Source organism: Cibotium barometz, chromosome 12, assembly GCF_041138505.1.
Source record: "Cibotium barometz isolate CiBa-2024 chromosome 12, ASM4113850v1, whole genome shotgun sequence".
Classification (NCBI taxonomy): Eukaryota; Viridiplantae; Streptophyta; class Polypodiopsida; order Cyatheales; family Cibotiaceae; genus Cibotium; species Cibotium barometz.
The window spans coordinates 47,858,267-47,878,755 of record NC_141057.1 but is presented as its reverse complement, the minus strand read 5'-3'; the positions used below and the strand labels follow the sequence as shown (position 1 = coordinate 47,878,755).

The 20,489-nt window shown below is 40.2% G+C and overlaps 1 protein-coding gene across 1 annotated transcript; it reads right to left on the bottom strand.

Annotated features, from left to right (window-relative positions):
• Window positions 1–11,644: 11,644 nt before the first annotated feature.
• On the bottom strand, window positions 11,645–19,650 carry LOC147633509 (uncharacterized). The gene is made up of 2 exons (XM_086806600.1): window positions 16,258–19,650; window positions 11,645–12,050 (listed from the first exon to the last, which is right to left on the bottom strand). Exon 1 carries the CDS (start codon window positions 19,216–19,218, stop codon window positions 18,628–18,630), a length of 591 nt encoding a protein of 196 aa, XP_086662726.1. The 5' UTR covers window positions 19,219–19,650; the 3' UTR covers window positions 11,645–12,050; window positions 16,258–18,627.
• Window positions 19,651–20,489: the final 839 nt, after the last annotated feature.

The window sequence follows — 20,489 nt, the reverse complement described above, 5'->3', positions numbered from 1 at the left end:
TTTATGAGGCACAGCCACCACCACTGGCTCGTTCTCCTAAAACAGAACTTGTTTGAGCACTATTCTATGATGGATCGTAAATAATAATTATGTTGGAAAGTTACCCGACTCATCGAGCCTGCCCATCCATAGGATGGTGCCATCGGGGCATCCATCCACCCAAACACCTAATCATTTTTGTTATCTAATTAGGTCCTACCACACTGTGAAACATATAAAAGCATGTTCTTTAATTAAAGACATTCCACAATGTTCCTTAAAACAACCTTTGAGAACAATATTTACATCAAGCAGTTCTTACAACAAAATGTTCACAAAAGAGACCCTAAAACCGGGTTAATAGCCAAATCCAGGCTTCCATATCCATGTCCATAGACATATCCAAACTAATACCAACCCACCGATGATCTAGAATTTGGTCTTCCAGCCTAAACCAGTTGGGTATACCTAAACCAGCCTAAACTAGTTGGGTATACCTCACCGACCATACTCCCTCGTTGTCAACTAGTCGACGAGGGCCAAGCCAGCCTATCACCCCCTTAGGTCCTGCCGCTTGTACCAAACCCTCCTGCTTCTAAGAGGGGACGTCTACTCATGAGGTGGGCTAATTTACCGCACTAGCCTGGGCCCATAGAACTAGGCAGCATTATAATCACATGTCCACCCTCACGGGTGGGAAATCTGGTTCCCGGTGGAAATCCAGTTCCTAGTGAAACAAGAGGGGATTGCCTTGGGCTGACTCTCGAGCTTGCTATTGCCTCTGCCCATGACTATGCAAACCTAGAGTGGAGTTAGCAAAGTAGGGAAGAAGATGTACCTGTAGATTAGTAATGAAACCAACAAACATATCCATAGAAATAAAAAATAAATATTCTTTTCTTTTTAATAATTCATGATATTATTTCTATTCTAATTTTTATCTTAATTAAACTTTAACTAATAAACTTAATTTTTATCTTAATTAAACTTTAACTAATAAATCAATCAAATAGATAACTATTGACAAGCAATAGAGAAACTGGGGCATACCTCAACCCCTTGTTGGAATTAGGGTTAGGGTTGCAACAATGCACACACACAAGATAGAGAAGCTTGAGAGCACACAAACTCACTAGATTAGAATGAACAAATGTGTGCCAGAGATACAAAAGATAAGTACACACCCCAAAATGAGTAGATAAGAGGGTGTACATATGCACGGAGGAAAAAACCTTCTAGTAGTGAGGGAAAAAGTGCCCCGGTGGTCCTAAGTGTGTTCACTTTTTCCCTCCTAGTGAGGGAAAAAGTACCCCGGTGGTCCTAAGTGTGTTCACACACATCACTACCATATAATGCTACAAATCTCCCCTGGAGTGATGATGTGAACATGTACAAGGTATGGCCGATCAATCCTGAAAAGGCAGTAATCCCAAAGCTTTATGAAAAGCTTCAAACTTTTCACGAGGAAGAGCCTTCATGAATAAATTTGCCATGTTGTCATGTGTAGGCACATAGACCAAGCTGATCTCTGCTACTACTACAGAGAGTCTTTCCCTGACATAGTGGTAATGCACCTCAATGTGCTTAGTGCGAGCATGAAACACGGGGTTCCTCTCGCAACTACTAATGCGCTCTAGCTGTCAGTGAAAATCGTAGTGCTAGACAGCTGTCAACACCCAAATTAGCCCCATAAGACGTCTGAGCCACATACACTCAACTGTAGCTGTAAAAACTGCCATGTACTTAGCTTCACAACTAGAAGTGGCCATTATAGGCTGCTTCTTTGTTGAGCCATGATATACATGAATCACCAAGGCAAAAGCAAAACCCACTAGTGGACACACGTGTGTCATAACATCCAACCCAATATAAATTAGTGAAAGCATGCAGCTATGTCTCACCCCCCTTTGGATAAAATAATCCAAAATATTAAGTACCCTATAAATGGCAGAAAACCTACTTAACAGACTGTCAATGCTTTGTACCTGGGCTATGCATAAATGTGCTCAACTGTGAGACCGCATAATGTATATCTGGCCTCGTATTGCACACATAAAGAAGGGATCCAACAGCCTGCTGATACAAACTAGCATCAAAAGAGTCTCCTGCATGGTGAAGACTAAGTTAAGTAGCCATAGTTTAGAGTCTTCAAGATTAAACCTCTTCAATAGCTTTTGTATATTTAGACTGCAACATGACAATGCCATCATTGTGCTGCATAAATAATAATACAGGGACCCCAAATCTGACATCTCAAACGACTGCAAATTAGCCTTAAAGACTGAAATCTGATCTATATCGAGTCCTGTGAGTAGCATGTAATCAACGTATAGAGAGATGACCTAAAATGTGTCCTTACTCCTATTCACAGAGGGTACTCTCTGTTGGACTGTTGCAAAAGAATCAGTATGACGGGAAATAATTAAAAAACCTATTTTTATATGTTTCACAGTGTGGTAGGACCTAATTAGAAACAAAAATGATTGGGTGTGTGGGTGGATGGATACCCCGATGGCACTATCCTATGGATGGGTGGACCCGATGAGTTGGGTAACTTTCCAACCTAATTATTATTTATAATCCGTAATAGAATAGCACCCAAACAAGTTAGCTTTCTTGAACCAAGTGTGAACTTGTTCCATCCTTGATCATGCACATTGAGTGCCGTTTGATCAGAGGAATATATTCCTTTTAGAATAATTACGTTTTCCCCTGCGAGATAGAGTTAGGTCCCTTCAATTTCTCGTATCCTCGTATTTCCAAGAGATCAAGGTGTCATCAATCGAAGATAAAGGGGACCTAGCTTCCTATCAAAAGGATCCCCTTGAGCTAGCTACTTGAGCTAGCTAGGGCGGGGACCTTACAATTGGACCCAATGAGTACCAAAGATCATTCATCATATTTTAGTGTGTGCAGTCAGAGAACATTTGGTGGCTTAGGGCCTTTGAGGTAATTTCCATTCTAAGCTTTGATAAAGATAAATGACTTTGATTTTTTAAAACCATTTGATAGCATAATAACATTTCTCTATTCTACTATCTCTTCCATAAAGGTTGATAAAGAAGATCATGCAATATTTCAATGGGTCTTTCATCACACTTCAATACCAAAGATCATTAATAGCCAAACAAAAGGCTCTTTATTACAAGTAAATGGTTATGAAGATTTTTCTATGGAATGGCACTTGACAGGTGATTTAAAAATAATCAAGTGTATGTATAGCATTAAAACACGTCTAGCTGTTAAGCATAGTATATGAGGGCAGTAGATGAGCTTGATACTAAGTATTGGACCAATCTACCTAATTGGCATCTATATGACGATACTTTTAAGCCAGTGCTTAATATTCCATTATGTAGAGTATATACTTGTACTTTACATGCTTTGTGAAGAATAGTCGAGAAGTTAGTCTATCTTTATATATGTTTTGCTACAAGCTTCAACAACAATCAGCACAAGAAAGAGGTATAAAAGCTTTTGAAAAATTTCTATTGGATATAGGATTACATGGAGGAAATGTGCGTATTGAAAAAGATATCAAACTTTCATCAAATGAACATGATGTGCCTACTAAACCATCTATCGGTGGTGTGAAAAGAAGAAGATTTCTATCATTCCATGGGAACCAAAAGAAAGTAGGTAAGAAACGACAATCAACAATAAAATATGGAGCATGGAAGCTTGTACACAATGCTATCAAGGATTTTAGAGACAATGGAAATGCAAGAAATCGCAAAGCTAACACGTGGTTAGAGCTACATAAACTTTTTCTATTTTGTGAGAAATTTGAGAAGTGGGAGTGCATCCCCCTATGATGATGTATCCACCATGATCATAACATCCATCATCATGATAGGAGTACGGATGCCTAGAGTGTGGGGCCTAGAGTGGGACTTAAGTTGAGGCCTTGCATGGGTACCAGAATGGTCTCAATTGAAGCATGACTAGCTCTCTCTCGATGACAAGGTGGAATATCAGCATCGATCCAACCACCACCACACACACACACCAATACCACCCCTACAATGACCACCACCACTACCACTAGAATTGCCGCCTATGACAGGCTACTACCACTCTGTAGAGTCCTATTTTGTGAACTCCCTCTGTTGTTGTTGACATGGCTCTATCTATGATGTAGGATAAAAAGCTGGGTGTACCAAGCTCTAGCCCAGGTCTGCCCCCCACTCCGGGAAAAGCATCTGAAAGACGTCACACAGAGCTTATCCTACATGTAATCCGATTGATTACTAGACCACGGTCTAGGAGGTGAGTCCATATATCTTTTTAAAAAACATATTTTGAAAGAAATTTCTCCCAAGTGCCCTAGAATGAAATAGCAAAGAGCATGGTGTTGGTGGTCTCTTATGGGAAAGGAGACATAGAATACATAAGAGGATACATAAGCAATACATGTATGCATGGATACATTTTAGAAATTATGGATTAAAAAAAAAAGAAAACTGATCATAGAGTTGGAGCATAGACTCGTATGTAGAATATAGAGTCTTATGCCTAAGACTATCCAAAAGACTCTTATGCATAAGACTTTGTAAAGAGTCTTATGCATATGCCTATGCATAGAGTCTTATACTCTATGCATAGAGACTTATGCATAGACTTGTATACATAAGATTGCAATAATATTTTGCATAGACTTTTTATGCGTAAGATTATTATACATAGAATCTTATGCATAATACTATATGATAGTATTATGCATAGACTCTTATGCATAAAAACATAAGATGATGCATAAAAACAAAATACATAAGATATACATAAGCAATACTATGCAACAATGGTCTTTGCTTACCCATAATGGTCTTTGGTTAGTGTGACATGCATAGTGAACTTCCTCCTAATGATGATCAAGAAAACTCATCAATACCCCAAGCCCGTCCACAAATCAAAACTATGGAGTCATACAAAACTATCCATGGAAATCTCATCGTAGAATACCAAGAACATGAAATGTGAGAGGAGCATTAGCCCCCAACAGATGGTATACCACTCTCCAAAATATCAAGCATGGGGATAATGAGTATGGAAGGTCTCCCTCATCTATGTTAGCTCGATATTACAATATAGCGTGTCTTGAAACTCGAACGAATGAGGGGATCATGGCAAATGTGTCCAAGGGGGCCGGGGGCATCAAGCACACTGGAATGTAGAGGTCGTACTTGGCTTCTAATCGAGTACTCTCTTTCTAGATCAATTGTAGAGGTCGTACTTGGATTCTAATCGACTAATCTCTTTCTAGATCAATTGACCACATCTCTACTCATAGAAGCTTGGGTTGCAAAATGCTAATGACTTTACTAATTACCTCTTAATCTTTATAAATCAGCCAGGTTTGCTTTGATACCATGATAAAATTACTAACAAGTTAGGGAGCCTCATAGCAAGAAATAATCTTCATGATTAAATAGTTAAAAAATCACTCAAATAAGAGTTAACTAAAGTATAATTAAGACACTAATCACATGATAATTGCATTGATCAAGCTTATAAAATCAGCTAAGGAGCCCTTGTCCACCATAAGATATGTGCACCCTTGTGCCATCCATATGTCAATAAATGCTCACACTCCATGTGCCACCTTGTGCTTTCCATGTGCTACCTTTTAACCATTGACTTCACCTTTTACAAGTGACCATAAAAATTAACCTTTGATATTAGACCCTTAGTCTATTCCTTTTTCTAATATGTATACTTCTTTTGTGACTCAATCCCTACCTTCCTTGTGCTCCATAGCATCACATTTCTCAACAAGAACAAAGTCACATGGAGGATATGGAGAAATCCAAGCTGATGCTGACAATTAGGTTCCAACCGACCACTTTGGTATCTAACCAACCTAGAGGCTATCATTGCATATAGGTATAAAGAAATATGCAAACATTTATAGCTCATTAAAGAAGATTTACTGAGATAGGGAGTTCAATGAAAAGCAAGCCAAGGATTCACATTTCATTTATTATAACTTTCCTCACTTTGAGCACATCAAGTTTGAGACTTTAAATAAGCAGCACTAATTTATGCTCACATTGGTGCAGGCATGGAGAGCCATTCCAAATCCAATAGTAGTCACTGTCACCATAGTCAGATTCTTCAAGATCATTATACTTCTAATGGATATCCACGATGTGAAGGCATAAAATTTAATCTGAATAGAGGGCCTTTAGATAGTGGAATAATATACTACTACCATAGGTTCCATTGCCTTCCATACTACATGCATACCACCTTTGAAGGCATGATAGATACCAAATTTTGGAAGATGTTATACTTTCTCTGCAGAACTCTTTTACGTGCTCCAGACTAGGACAAGCTGCTATAAGGAATACTAGGGTAGCATGCCTTACGGTAATAGATTTCAAGAATGGAATCTGCATCAAGCAAGGGGGATGTTAACCCATTTTGAGGTTAACCTTAGCATCTCTCCGTTACATATGAGATATTGCATAATAAAAGTGTCATGAAATGGCACTATAAAGATTGTAATTATGAGAACAACTAGCCATTTCCAAGCCTATGTAACTCTTGTAATCATTTGGCTCATCTCTTTTTAAGTTTTGGGTGCCCAAGTGTGAATAAGGGCCAATGTATAAATATCAAATTATCATAATATAAAGACATAATCTCCCTTTATGCCAATTGAGTCTAGTTCTTATCTCCTTGCTCTCTTGTGTCTATGGTGTGTGAGAGAGAGAGTTGAGAGGAGAGAGTACTTCATTCTTGGTGCATGTTCCTCTTATGCTTGTGTTTATGAAAGTGAAAGTAGAGAGGATTGAGAGAGATTACCTCTTGGTGGCAGGAAGGAGGCAAAGGATTGGAACTAGCAACCACTAGTGTAGCTTGGAGCCTTCCAAAGATATGAGCTCAGAGCTAGCAAGTTCCCCAACAATGTGTTAAGGTAAGAATTATCCCTAATAGCGAAACCAAAAATGTTAATGGTTGCACTACCCCTCTCCTAATGTAATGGATAATTCTTACCTTAGCACATCATGTGGGAACTTGATGGCTCTAAGCTCGTATCTCTGGAAGACTGCAAGCTACACTAATGGTTATTGCTAGCTCCACTCCTTTGCCTCCTTCTTCCTCAAGCTATCACACCAAGAGGTTGCCTCTCTCCATACAAGGCCTCTTACTCCTCTCTACTCTCACACTCATGAACATAAGCATAAGAGGAGCATGCACTAAGAATGAATTACTGTCTCGTTTGATCATAGACACAAGAGAGCATGGAGCACTCTCTCATCTCAACTCTCTTTCTCACACACCATAGACACAAGAGAGCAAGGAGATAAGAACTAGACTCAATTGGCACAAAGGGGGATTGTTTGTGTCTTTGCATTATGAGAATTTGATATTTATAAAATTGTCCCTTCGGTGCCCAAAAATAAAAAAGAGATGAACCAAATGATGACCTTGGGCATGGCCAATCATTCTCATAATTACAATCTTTATAGCATTGTTTTCTCATTGTTTCATGACACTTATTATGGAATATCTCATATTAATGGAGAGATACGAAGGTTAACCTCAAAATGGGGTTAACAAGGACATCTAAATAGCATCAATTGTATTTTTTATAAGCATATCAGAGTCATGAAGATCGCATGTCAAGTTTTTAGTTAGTCGTGGTTGATGTGAGGAATTTGAAGAGTATCAGGCGTCATAAAGATCACATGTTGGGGGTTTTTCAAATAGTAATGGTTGATGTGAGGAATTTGAAGAGCATCAGGGTCCTGAATACACATGCTGAGTTTTGTAGGTACTAGTGATTGATGTGAGGATTTTTTATATGGGTAATGAGCTTATGACCAACCATTCTTAGTCTATAAGAGTAACCACTCGACATAGCCATGAAATAAAGGGCCTTCCATTTGATGTTTTAATAGGATATTAATCACAATCTTAGCATTAATAAGTTTGTTTTATTTGTATTATCACATGGATAATGATAATGCTATATGTTTTCACGTGGCTTTTTTTTATAATTCTACTATTAGAAACAACAAATAATCATCCGTCAACATTAGAGGGTGCAAAGGTTCAAAGGTTAAATCAAGAGTTACATTTATCTTGAGTAAAAGTCAAATAGAGTTACATGATTTTGGTGCCTATTATGCTCTTTCTTTATGCTAGACTTGTATTCATCTCTCTTGCTCATACTCTTAGGTCAATCTTCTTGAAGTTAATCTCTATGCTTAACACCATGCTTAACCATCACTTCTTTCCACCCTAAACTCTCTAAACCCAATTCCAACATGGCATCAGAGCCATGCTCTTTAACTTTTATCATTAAGCCAAAATAATAACACTTTAGCTAATCATCTCTCCTTTAACCTTTAGTAATTTATTGATTGCTCCCTCCATAGGCTATCTTCTTACAAGCCAAAGATAGGGCCTTGAAACTAACACAAAGGGATTTCTCCACACCAAAACGGAATTGCCCAATTTGAAGGAAAATGTAGCTAATTTGTTGTTTCTCCATCACTAAAACATAACCCAAAAATGAATTTTTTGGCGTCTACAATTGGAGTGGATTAAATTCCTTTTGGCCACCATCAATTCGGTCCACAAGATATCCACAACCCAAATCTTGAACCTAATTGATGACTAAGTGGTGATATTGAAAGCTTTTAACATAATTTCATTAGCAATTAGCTAGTGTTCATCCAAGTTGAGGGTTTAAAACCTTCATTAGTAATTACTTAAATAGTACTAATCCAAGTTAAGGGTTTGAAACCTTCATTGGGGAGTTTCTATTACATGTTATTGCATTATTCTCAAAACCCCTCTCATTTTTTCCATGATTCTATATGTATGAGAGATGTATGAATCATCATTATAAGTGGTGTCATTAAGCCTTAAACCTCTTTTAAAGAGATTAGACACTACCACTTAGCTAATATCAATTGGTAAGACCTTCCTACTTCAAATAATGGCATCTCATTCCATGATTTTGGATAGATTTTATGGTAAAAATAATTGTGATGAGAAAAATTATTGTTTAAAAAAAGAAATAGAACTATTATGGAAAGCATAATCATGAAGAAAAGGATTGCTTCATCAAAAGGATATCATCATCAAACCTTGAAAATGGTGAAGAAGAGTTAGCCTCAAAAAAGAGGCCAACCTTGCCCAAGATTATGAATGGGACTTCTAAAGGCTTCCTTGAACCAAAGCCACTCACAAAATATCCTTACTCTTTTGTATAAATTTCACTAGACTAAGTTGGTGAAACCAAAGTAAAAAAAGAGCTTGGTAAATCCAATCATGTCTAGGAGTAAGGTGGTAAAGCTAAAGCCTAACAGAGCTTAGTAAATCCACACATGTCTTAAGTGATGTGGATAATGAGGGGGAGTTTAGAAATAACAAATAATAATTCAAATCAACATTAGAGTGTGCAAATGTTCAAAGGTTAAACTAAGAGTTACAATTACCTTGAGTAAAAATCAAATAGTTACTATTTTGGTGCTCACTTTTATGTAATTTTGGTGCTATATAAGATTCATGAACTAGTAAAGAATTATGCTCTTGCTTTGTGCTAGTCACTTGTGTTCATCTCTCTTGCTCATACTCTTATGTTAATCTTCATCATTAAGTTAATCTCTATTCTTAATCACCATGTTTAACCATCATTTCTTTCCATCCTAATCCCTAATTTTTGTTAGATATTTGGTAGTACCTTATCATGAGGTCATGCACTTATGCCATGGGCACTTTTCTACCACTGGCCATGACCATATAGGTGTGAATGGGCACCTTAGGGTTAGCTAGTATATAAGCAACGACATTTACAGTATAGGGTTGGGTTGCTTTCTCATTTATAATTGTAGAGAGATTTCATCTCTCTCCTTTGAGCATGCCATTCTCTCTCACTCTACACTCTTGTGTTCTTATTATTGAGAGCATTATGTGTGTGTGTGTGAGTCTGGCTCTCCATTCTGCAAGATCCAACAGTGATACACCAAAGCCAAGTTCTTAATAGCTTGGTTTTCTATTCAAGCTTTCAAGATTTTCATAGCTTCCATTTTGTTGTAAAACATTGTGTGTCTCAACTAGTTGAAGCTTTAATAGCTTACTGGTTAACAAGCTTCATCTTTCAAAGCTTTCATTACAGGTGATTCTCTTGCTTGAAGTCTTCTTCTCTATCTATGAGCCTTTGTCATTTATCATTGCTTGCTTTGTATATAGTAGTAGTGGAAAATTTGATGACAAGATCTTTTTGTGCTTCTAGGTTCTTTTCTTATTCTTTTGTGGATTAGGGAACATCCAACCTATTTTTGGTTGTCCAATCATTTGAGAAATTTTGTGGTTTAAATTTTGCTCTCTCTTTCCTAACATGGTATGGTTTTCCCACAATCATCTAAAGCTCTTTGGATATCATGTGTCTCTATTGTACGACTCTCAACAAAATACTTTACAATTTTATATTTGAGATGTCTATATTTAGTGCCCTTTATCATATTAGATGCAATACAAGGAGATATAAGTGATAAATAATATTTACTAAATTTATCATGGTTTTCCACCTTGTTTTGAGGATGCATCAATGTTTTGTAGTCAAAGAAATTTGATTTAAAATAACATTACACCAAAGTGCTCAATAATGTGTAAAGGAAATGAATTTAAGATTTAACAATTCAAAAGTCAAATGTTACCTTATAGCCCAAATTCTCCTCTTCAAACCTCTAGATCCACACTTCAATGTTTCTCTATTGTGGATGTGCCTCTCTTATTCCCTTATGCCTAACTTGGTCTTCTAACTCCCTAGTTGCCTCACCTTCTTCTTTAAACTCTAAATAAATCTTTTTTTTCCCAATTCTAAAATGATGCTATGATTTTGTGCTTTAAGTATAGAGATTTCCTAGAAGAGAATGCCATGCAAATGTTTAAAAGCATTTGCACTAAAAGAAAGTGCATTACAATACCTTAATAAGCCATCATGTCTGTCCCCTACAAACCTAAGTAGAGAAGAAGGATTGGAGAAGTTTGGGGTACCATTAGATAGTGGATTTTTAGGGTAGATTTTCCCACCACACCAAATATTTAAATGACTTTTTCCTTGAATTCTCATATTCTCTAACTCAAGTAGACTATTTTGTTTAACTTTATTTCTTTATTCCATTGGCTTATATTCTTTGGTAAGATTTATAGGTAGGTGATATAATGATCTCTTGCAATTAGTGTGCTCCATGCATGTTACAATATTCACTTATCATCATATCTTGTTTTTAAATAAAAAAACTAGTATTTTCAATATTTTTATCTCCAAGAATGGGAGGCAAATTTAAAATTCATTTAAACTTCTTTTTTTTAAATCAATGATTCTCAAGTACTATTCTAAAATTGTGAGATCCCCCATCGGGTCACCCCAATATACTTTTACATTTTGAATCAAATAATAAATATACAACTTTTCAGAGTGTGCCAACTACTACCCGATGGAGAAGGACCTTGGCGCCACCTTAGCACCAACCCTTGGGCCATGCTACTAAGGTGACTAACCTATGAGTACCTAACTCACAGATAGAGGTGAAATAAAACAACAACAACAACTACATGCTCAAGCAACTTTGAATGAACCAAATACTTCATATGGAAAAAAATGAATACATAGCAAAAATTTTCAAGACAAAATTTGCAAGCCAACCTCAAGGACCCTCCCGAGCCACCCATCCACCACGTGACCCACAGACAGGAGGAAACCTGCTTCTCCGAGCGCGAGCCAGAACACCGCTCTCGGATAAGAGACCACGGCTGCTTCACCGACCTCCACAGGCGCATTCCCTAAAAGGAGCCCACTACCCTCGAGCCGGATTTGACAGCCACAGCAAGATAGGTTCGGCCATGCCTCATCGGAGCGGACCAATTCTTTGGAGTCCCACCCAGTCTTTCAGGGCTGACTATAAAAAAAAGTGCACCCAGTCTTTCAGAGGCACCCAACCAAGTCTTTCAGAGTCGTTTATTAATCTTCTCGCACCCATCTTACAGGGCCGGATATATATTTTTTTCCAAAGAGTATCAATTGCCGAAGTCCACCTCGTGGACCAAAGCTGCATAAACCATAAGAATGAGTACTAATTGCAACATCAAACAATCAAACAATGTCCAGGCACATGCCATACATCATTTCCTCAACCAATATCAACCATAAAAATTTGGTAGATCCCTAATGATCAACATCAACCCCACTCCGGGTTCACAGTTCAATCCACAACACATAATCCATCGAAATCACCATAACAATCAACACAGAGCCCACAACCCATAATACACATCATTTAATATCACAAATGGTTTTACGATATCATAACAACATCACAATTGGTTTTCAATCACTCTTTCACAATTCCAAGTCAAACAGCTCAACGACTAGCTACCTGTCGCATTCCCACAGCCAACAATCTCCCTCTTGAAAAGGGCTTACCCATGCATGAAAAACTTGTCATCTGAGGTATATACACTTGCTAAGGCCTCTCCCACACTTGGTTTTGATGCCTAAGTCATCTCCCTTCTAGGTGCAAACCTATGGTCACCCAACTAGGTCGCTATGCTAGACAGCAGTCCACTATTTTTGAAATAACTCCAAATCGGTCAAGAATTTGGTATGAGTCATGTCACATCGAAACATAAAGCACAAAAAAACGCTCGAGCCCGCGCAAAAACCCTAGCCTTTTTATGGTAAAACAGAGTCGCAACAACGCAGCTTTCTAGCCGCTATGCAACGGCATAGGGTACGCCTTCGTAACCCATTCAACACCCTTTGGCCTTCAAGGATTTGTCAAAACAAAGAGTATTTAGCCTTTAATTGTTCTTCTAATGCCAAGAAACAACACCTTTGGGTCATCTAAGGTCATATGACAACACCCACATAGTTGGGCTAGCCTAGGGTGCTAGACCACCCTGGAGAAAAATTAAAATAACTCAAAATTGGTGCAGAATCAGCCCAAGGCTGTCTCATGTGAAAACGTTGGGCACATAATTTTGCTCCGGATAAGGCCTTGGTTGTTTTTTTGTGAGTTGTAAGCTGAGAGTTATGGACGTTTTACAAAGACTGCAGATTCGAAGACTATGCGTAGGGAAGGGGGTTGCTTCCGTAGCCATAGTTCCAGTTAGGTACAATACATGAGACTTCAAAATAGAGAAATAAATTACATAATTAAGCACGAGTCGACTCACAAACATGAGGTTTGAGTAGCCTCAACACACGAAGCATGCAAAGCACAGGTTGAGATCATGGCATTACAATGCAGCAAGAGGTCAAGGACAAACATTACGTTTGAGCTGCTCTTTGGATCTACCTCCAAGTCCTTCCACAAACGGTCATTGTTATGTGCAGCATCGGCGGCCATATTCATTCACGAGTAACGGATGTATGCAGACTTAGGTCGATTTTACGATCCGATCTACTAGAAATTATACCTTGACTCACTCTCAAGATAAAAAGTCAAGTCGACGAGACTAGGTAGCTTTTCGAAGACGAGTGCACACAGGAGTCAAAAGAGCTTTTAAAGTTGTCAAATTGTTTGCGTTTTCTTCTCTACTTATCCAAGCCTGATGATCTCTCTGAGGTTCCGTAGAGTCTCAGGTCCATGTTCTCTCTTCTTGATCTCTGTTGGCAGCTTTTTGGTGATTGTGAGAAGCTTCATTTTTGCAGGCAAGGATTGCAACTTCACCAGCTTTTCTCCCTTCATACACAGATAATTTACCATGTCCACAAGCCTTTCAAATCTCCCCCTCTCTTCTTGTCAAGCTCATACAGCATCATGATCCTCAAACTCTATAAGAGCTTCGCTCACTTCCTGCCATAGCTTCTAGCCTACACACAAATCTAGAGAAAGGCTTAGATGCATCCTCTTCAGACATCCTTAATCACCAGAGTACTTTTGGTTCAAACACCTACCCTGACCTCAATCCACTCAACATTAACCCTAATGTAGCCCACTCATTCTTACATTTTCTACAAGAGATTTTGTCTATTTTGTATGCATGGCTGTGCAAGCGGTGTCAACCTACAAGCTGAAGCCATCGTTGGCATGACGAGGAAGTGTCCTTGACTTTCTATATTATGGACATCATTGGGATTCCTTGCGATGCTGGCATAAATGCAGTACTTAGACACACTTCGCTTTTGATGTCTTCAAGCACAAAGTCACTCAAGAGCCCTTCTAGGTTGATGGCTAGCATAATCCTTGTGGAGCAGGATGATGTCGCCTGCTGTTCTTGCATTACTCGGGGCTTGCACAAAGAACGAGGATTTGTCTAAAGCAACTAGACTCCATGACCTTATCTTGAAATGGGCCCTGCTAGAGAAGTGTTCCAATGCCTTAATCAGCTTGTATGCAAGTTGTGGTGCCCTCTCAAAAGCACAAGAACTCATCGACACGTACAAGTGCAAGGACATCTTTACACGGACTGCCCTCATTGCAAGATATGCTAGGAACGGTCATGACCAGGATGCCCTCACTTGTTTCAAAAACATGGAGTGTAAGGGTCTCTCTCCCAATGTTATGATCTTTGCCTGTGCTTTAAAAGCATGTTGTAGCATAACTAGAGTCCACGACCTTATCTTGAAATGGGCCCTGCTAACAAGTGTTCCAATGCCTTAATCAGCTTGTATGCAAGCTGTGGTGCCCTCTCAAAAGCACAAGAACTCATCGACACGTATAAGTGCAGGGACATCTTTACACGGACTGCCCTCATTACAAGATATGCTAGGAACGGTCACGACCAAGATGCCCTCACTTGTTTCAAAAATATGCAGTGTAAGGGTCTCTCTCCCAATGTTGTGATCTTTGCCTATGCATTAAAAGCATCTCGCAGCATACGAGATCTGACAAAGGCAAACAAGTTCATCATGAGATTGCTAAGCAGGGATTGCTTGCAAGCAATATTAAGCTTCGGACAGCTCTAGTGGGTATGCATGCTTTGACTTAGTCAGCTTGTATGCAAGCTGTGGTGCCCTCTCAAAAGCACAAGAACTCATCGACACATATAAGTGCAGGGACATCTTTACACGGGTGACGGACTGCCCTCATTACAAGATATGCTAGGAACGGTCACGACCAAGATGCCCTCACTTGTTTCAAAACTATGCAGTGTAAGGGTCTCTCTCCCAAATGGTGTGATCTTTGCCTGTGCATTAAAAGCATCTCATAGCATAGGAGCATCTGACAAAGGCAAACAAGTTCATCTAAGCAGGGATTGCTTGGAAGCAATATTAAGCTTCGGACAGCTCTAGTGAGTATGCATGCTTTGCCTTAGTCAGCTTGTATGCAAGCTGTGGTGCCCCTCTCAAAAGCACAAGAACTGATCGACACGTATAAGTGCAGGGACATCTTTACACGGACTACCCTCATTGCAAAATACGCTAGGAACGGTCACCACCAGGATGCCCTCACTTGTTTCAAAAACATGCAGTCTAAGGGTCTCTATCCCAATGTTGTGACCTTTGCCTAAGCGTTAAAAGCATGTCGGAGCATAGGAGCAAACAAGTTCATGATGAGATTGCTAAGCAGGGATTGCTTGGAAGCAATATTAAGCTTCGAACAGCTCTAGTGGGCATGCATGCTTAAACTCGCTCTCTCTTAAAAGCACACAAGTCCTTGAGGAGCTTCCAGTTCAGGATACCATTGCTTCGAATACGTTGATTGCAGGATATGTTTCAACACATGAAACAGGAGGGTCTCTCTCCAGATGCAATGACCTTAGCTTGCATCTTGAGAGCATATGGCAACATAGGTGAAAGCCTCTGGTAGATACAAGGACAGTACGTGCCTCGGGCTTAAGCCCAAGCCTGGTTATGAATGTTGGCGAGATGCTTTAAATGTATGTTAGCTCGTAAATTACACATATTTGTATGTGTATCTACCTCTGTGTGTGTGCATATTAGTCATGTCTCACTTTCCCAGCCAACTCGTATAAAATTGACAATCATTACAGCAAACAACGTAGTATCCACCAAAGCAATTGCCACTGACTGTAGCATCCTACAGATCATCTTATGTGCAGGCCTCCTATCGACCGCAAAAAGCCTCTAACTTCCTTTCTCACCTGGAAAAAAATCCCCTCAAAATAGAGCTCACAAGCTGCTACAACGGCAAACTCTCCCCTTACACACACCCAATACAGAAAACAAAAGCTATTTCATACAATTCCAGACAGAGGAGAATAGCCATTATTAGCAGTCGATTACAAACAAAAACAGACAGAAAAAGAGAAAAACAGAAAGTATACGAGACAAAGACAGATGAGACATACCTCGCTCCTGTACAGTTCCGTGCTCGTTCACTGCTATATTTGCTCCTCACTGCTTTACCTGCGCTATATTCACTCCTCAATTCCGTGCTGGTTATTCGCTGCTCTTTTCCATGCTGACTGCTTTACCTGCCCTTTAAATTACTTGCGTTATTTACACGGCCTCTGCTTCCTATTTACTTGCATTTTTTTACAGAGCCTCTGCTTTTTTACATGCGTACTGCTTTTTTACATGGGTACATCCTATGCTACCCATGTAAGAAAACCAACCAAAAGCATGTGGCCAACAGCTGATTTCCTGATTCTTTTGAACCTGCAAACAATGCACCATTGCCGTCATTTCCTTCTCATGGATCCGATAACGAGTCTCCTAATCCAAAGCTTCCTGCTCTCATATGCCACTGGATGGTTTGTCTGCATCACCACTCTGCCTACTGCATAATCCGATGCATCAAAGGGCTGCTCAACACTTGGCAGCACTAAGCAAGACTCTGGAAGACAAAATTTCCGTGAGCTTGTCAAACAATGCTCGGCAAATTTCTCCTTGATTATGCCCTGCGAGTGCTCTTGCCAAGAATGTGCATAGCACACCGATTTCTCTTCAACTGAGCACACATGCAAGCCCAGACTGTTTTGTATAATGGCTTCCCACAATAATAGCTTCCTTCAACCAGTAGAGAGAGGTCACACTGCAATGCACACACTGCTCTACATGCTTGGAACACAAGCCTCTTTGCTAAGCACTCCGTCATTCCCTGAGGTAGGTGCAAACTGCTCTTGAATCATCTTAACGCAAGCCTTTTCTCCTGCTTTCAATTTGCATATTTCCCATACCTGCCCTGGTGTGTCTTCTCCAAAATCTTTCTAGCTGCCTGTGCAATCTTTCCTCCAAGAATGCCCCACCTGCTGATGGGACTGTGGCAGGTGGCTGCGCGGCAAGGTCTCCAGGAGACAAAAAGTAATAATTGCAAAAAGCCAGTCAAACTATTCCTATGTGTTTATTAGGATTCTCAGCACCAGCAACACTATGAGGACCTTCTCAACATCCTCCTCAGGTCGCTCTCAATGAAGCTATACATCAGCATATCAACCAGACTGACCACCACAAAGGCATCCAAATTCTTTTAGAAGATGAAATTCGTGAGAATAGAAGAGAAAGGCTGGAGCATTCGTCACACCAAGCGCTGTAGCCAGCCACTCATAGGAACCAAATCTGGTCCTGCAAGCTATCATAAGTAATAGAAGTTGCGAAGCATCCTGACCTCCCAAGACACAAAATCTTTTGGCTTCATCCCCCCTTGCCAGCAAAACCTTTGTGCGCGTATCCACCAGCTATGAGTTGAGCACCAAAAACCCTTTAAAGCAAACCCAAAACTGGCACTCTCAGCCAAAATGGGTTGAAGCCAACATGATCATATCAATCCAGATTGAATAACAGAGGCATCATCACACAAGTACCCCATGCAGCCTTCCAAATGTGCAGCATAAATCAAAAGGCCAGACTATAAATCAAAACCAGATTGAATAACAGAGGCATCATCACACAAGTACCCCAAGCCAACATGATCATATCAATCCAGATTGAATAACAGAGGCATCATCACACAAGTACCCCATGCAGCCTTCCAAATGTGCAGCATAAATCAAAAGGCCAGACTATAAATCAAAAGGCCAGACTATAAATCAAAACCAGATTGAATAACAGAGGCATCATCACACAAGTACCCCATGCAGCCTTCCCCACATGATAAAACCAGAGAGTCAAAACAACCAAAGACCATTACTTCTAAATCGCTTTGTGCAGTCAAAAGACAATTCCATCAACATAACCAGACCGCTGACTGCAAATCACTATGTGCATAGAAAAAAGTTTCCATCAAAATAAACAGAAACCACTACTTACAGACCACATTGCGCAATCAGAGAGAGGACAGTAAGAGCAAAAGCTTGTCTGCGGCAACTGCCTTTCTTTATGTTTTGTCCAGAATACTCAAATTGCAGGTGCTATACACCATGAGAACAACACTTACACCTGAACTCTACACAAGAGCTAAAGAGAGTCCATACAAACGCTTCTCAGTAACAAACCCTAGCCAAAGCTAACCTTCAAATATCAAAAACAGCCAGTGAATTCTCGGTCCTACAAAGAGCACCTAAAGAAAAAATCACATTGACCAGTCAACAGTGAACCACAATACACCCAACATTATAGCAACTACAATGTATCATCTACATTCATTAGAATGTGTCGACTGGCAAAAATGCAGCATCTACAGTAGCAAGAATATGTCATGTAGCAAATTCTACAGAGATTCTAGACCATGTGCATGGATACAACAAGGTATCAAGAATTCTATATCCGTACGGAATCTCTCAAAGATCTCCCTCAAAAATAGACCACCCATGAGCCTCAGCAATGTTCTCAACCATATGGCGAATCCAACACCCTGGAGTGCTTCCATCAACTTTCAAGTCATCTTGTTTCACAAGCCCCAAAACATGAAGAAGTTTCTTTCGAATCCACTTGATATGAACTTGCTCGTTGGCCTGAACATATCCACTCACCATTTGCAGAAATTCAGTCCCAGGAAGCTCTGTGGAGTCTTGGATTGCGGCACTTGCCTTCTCCATGAACGGCTTTGCCGTCCTATCAAACTCCATCGTCTTTGTCAAATGCTTGAGCTCTGTCAAAAGATCTCCATGCAAGATCCTTCGACTGTGAGGGAGAATCTTTCCCTTCACACCCTCTTCATAGCTTCGATTCACTGCTTCAGCCATTTTCTGCAAGTCTTCTTTCCTCTTCGAAGTCTTGCTCCAATCCGATACAAGGCTCCTTATCGTGATTCCTGTCACCAACCCTCTCTTTACATCGTCTTCATAGATCAGATTCTTCTCCCGTTCTTCTTCAAGCGCTTTACTGACTGCTTCTTTGACAGCTTCCTTAAGGAGGCTGTGAAGATCCATCTCCTGTGAACGTCTGTGTCAAAGATCTTTTGATGCCAACCTGATGGGGCTTAAGGTCACCTTGTCGCCTTGCTACAGGAGAAACCCGATGGCACTGATTCTCCCTTGCGAAGAACTTTTGGGGTGATCCATAGGAGACGATCTCCATTAGACCAACCCCTTTCCTCTTGCTAGGTGTCTGCATTGAAAGGAGATGAAAGCAGAGAGCGTAGAAAAGCAGACGAGAGAAGGAAGACGAAACTTGGAAGAAACAACAGAAGAGAAGCAAAGAAAATAGAAACGTGCGGGGAAAGGCAGGAAACAGGTCTCTAAAGAGAACGCGACGACCACAGTCGTATATGAATAAATTGACGAGCAGCGACGATGAATCGATCAACGAGTATCGGCGGGGGACAACGATATAGATGAGAAGCGACGAGCACCGATGATTAATCGATTTGAGCGACGAGCAACAAATACACAAACGCCCATTTAAGCTTGCCTGCCATGTGGCATGTAACGTGGCAGTTAATTGCCACGTCATATTGCCGATCATGTCAGCAATATGACGTAGCAGTTTTTACCACATCATATTGCCAAAGCTCAACAGTATGATGTGGCACACCCCAGCCATGTCACCGACCACGTATGGTAGCCATGTCATCCTCACCGGTGAAAGCTGACGCCGTTACGCCATCCTCAACGCCGTCACCGTCGCCAGGTAGCCACACCATCACCAGCCATTTGCATGTGCCGTGAATGCCGTCGTCATCGCCAACCATGCCTTCGTCATCGCCGTCCACGACACATTCGTCGTCGCGTCGTCCACGTCCCACTCAGTAATGTGACATGGTTGCCACAGCTTCTGACGTGTGGATTCAACACCATCCACCGCGTCCACGTGCCACGCGCCGTCTGCTTAGCCTACTAGTGGGGCTACTAATTTTATGCTACTGAGACCACTAAGAATAGTTGTGTGTTACTGCATGTCACTTTGATGGAAGTCTACACACTTGTTGGTTACGTTAGACTTAAGTAAACACTAGGCCACTATTAATGCCTACTCTATAATGCTCTCGTAGGATTGTAAAGCTATTAATGAAGGCATTTGGTCGGCTAAAGCTGCCTTTGCCTTGCTATCTTTCTCTCTCTATTTCATTTTAAGCTTGCAACGGTGCCTGATGTGATGATGCCTGCCAAAAACATGAAACCCTAATCTCAATAACCTTATTACATAAGTGATTAGGTTAATCACCTTATTGCTATTATGTCTCAATCAAATTTGGGGTCTA

Coding starts and splice junctions, on each gene's coding strand:
- LOC147633509 (XM_086806600.1), bottom strand. CDS start 19,218: ATGGATCTTCACAGCCTCCTTAAGGAAGCTGTCAAAGAAGCAGTCAGT.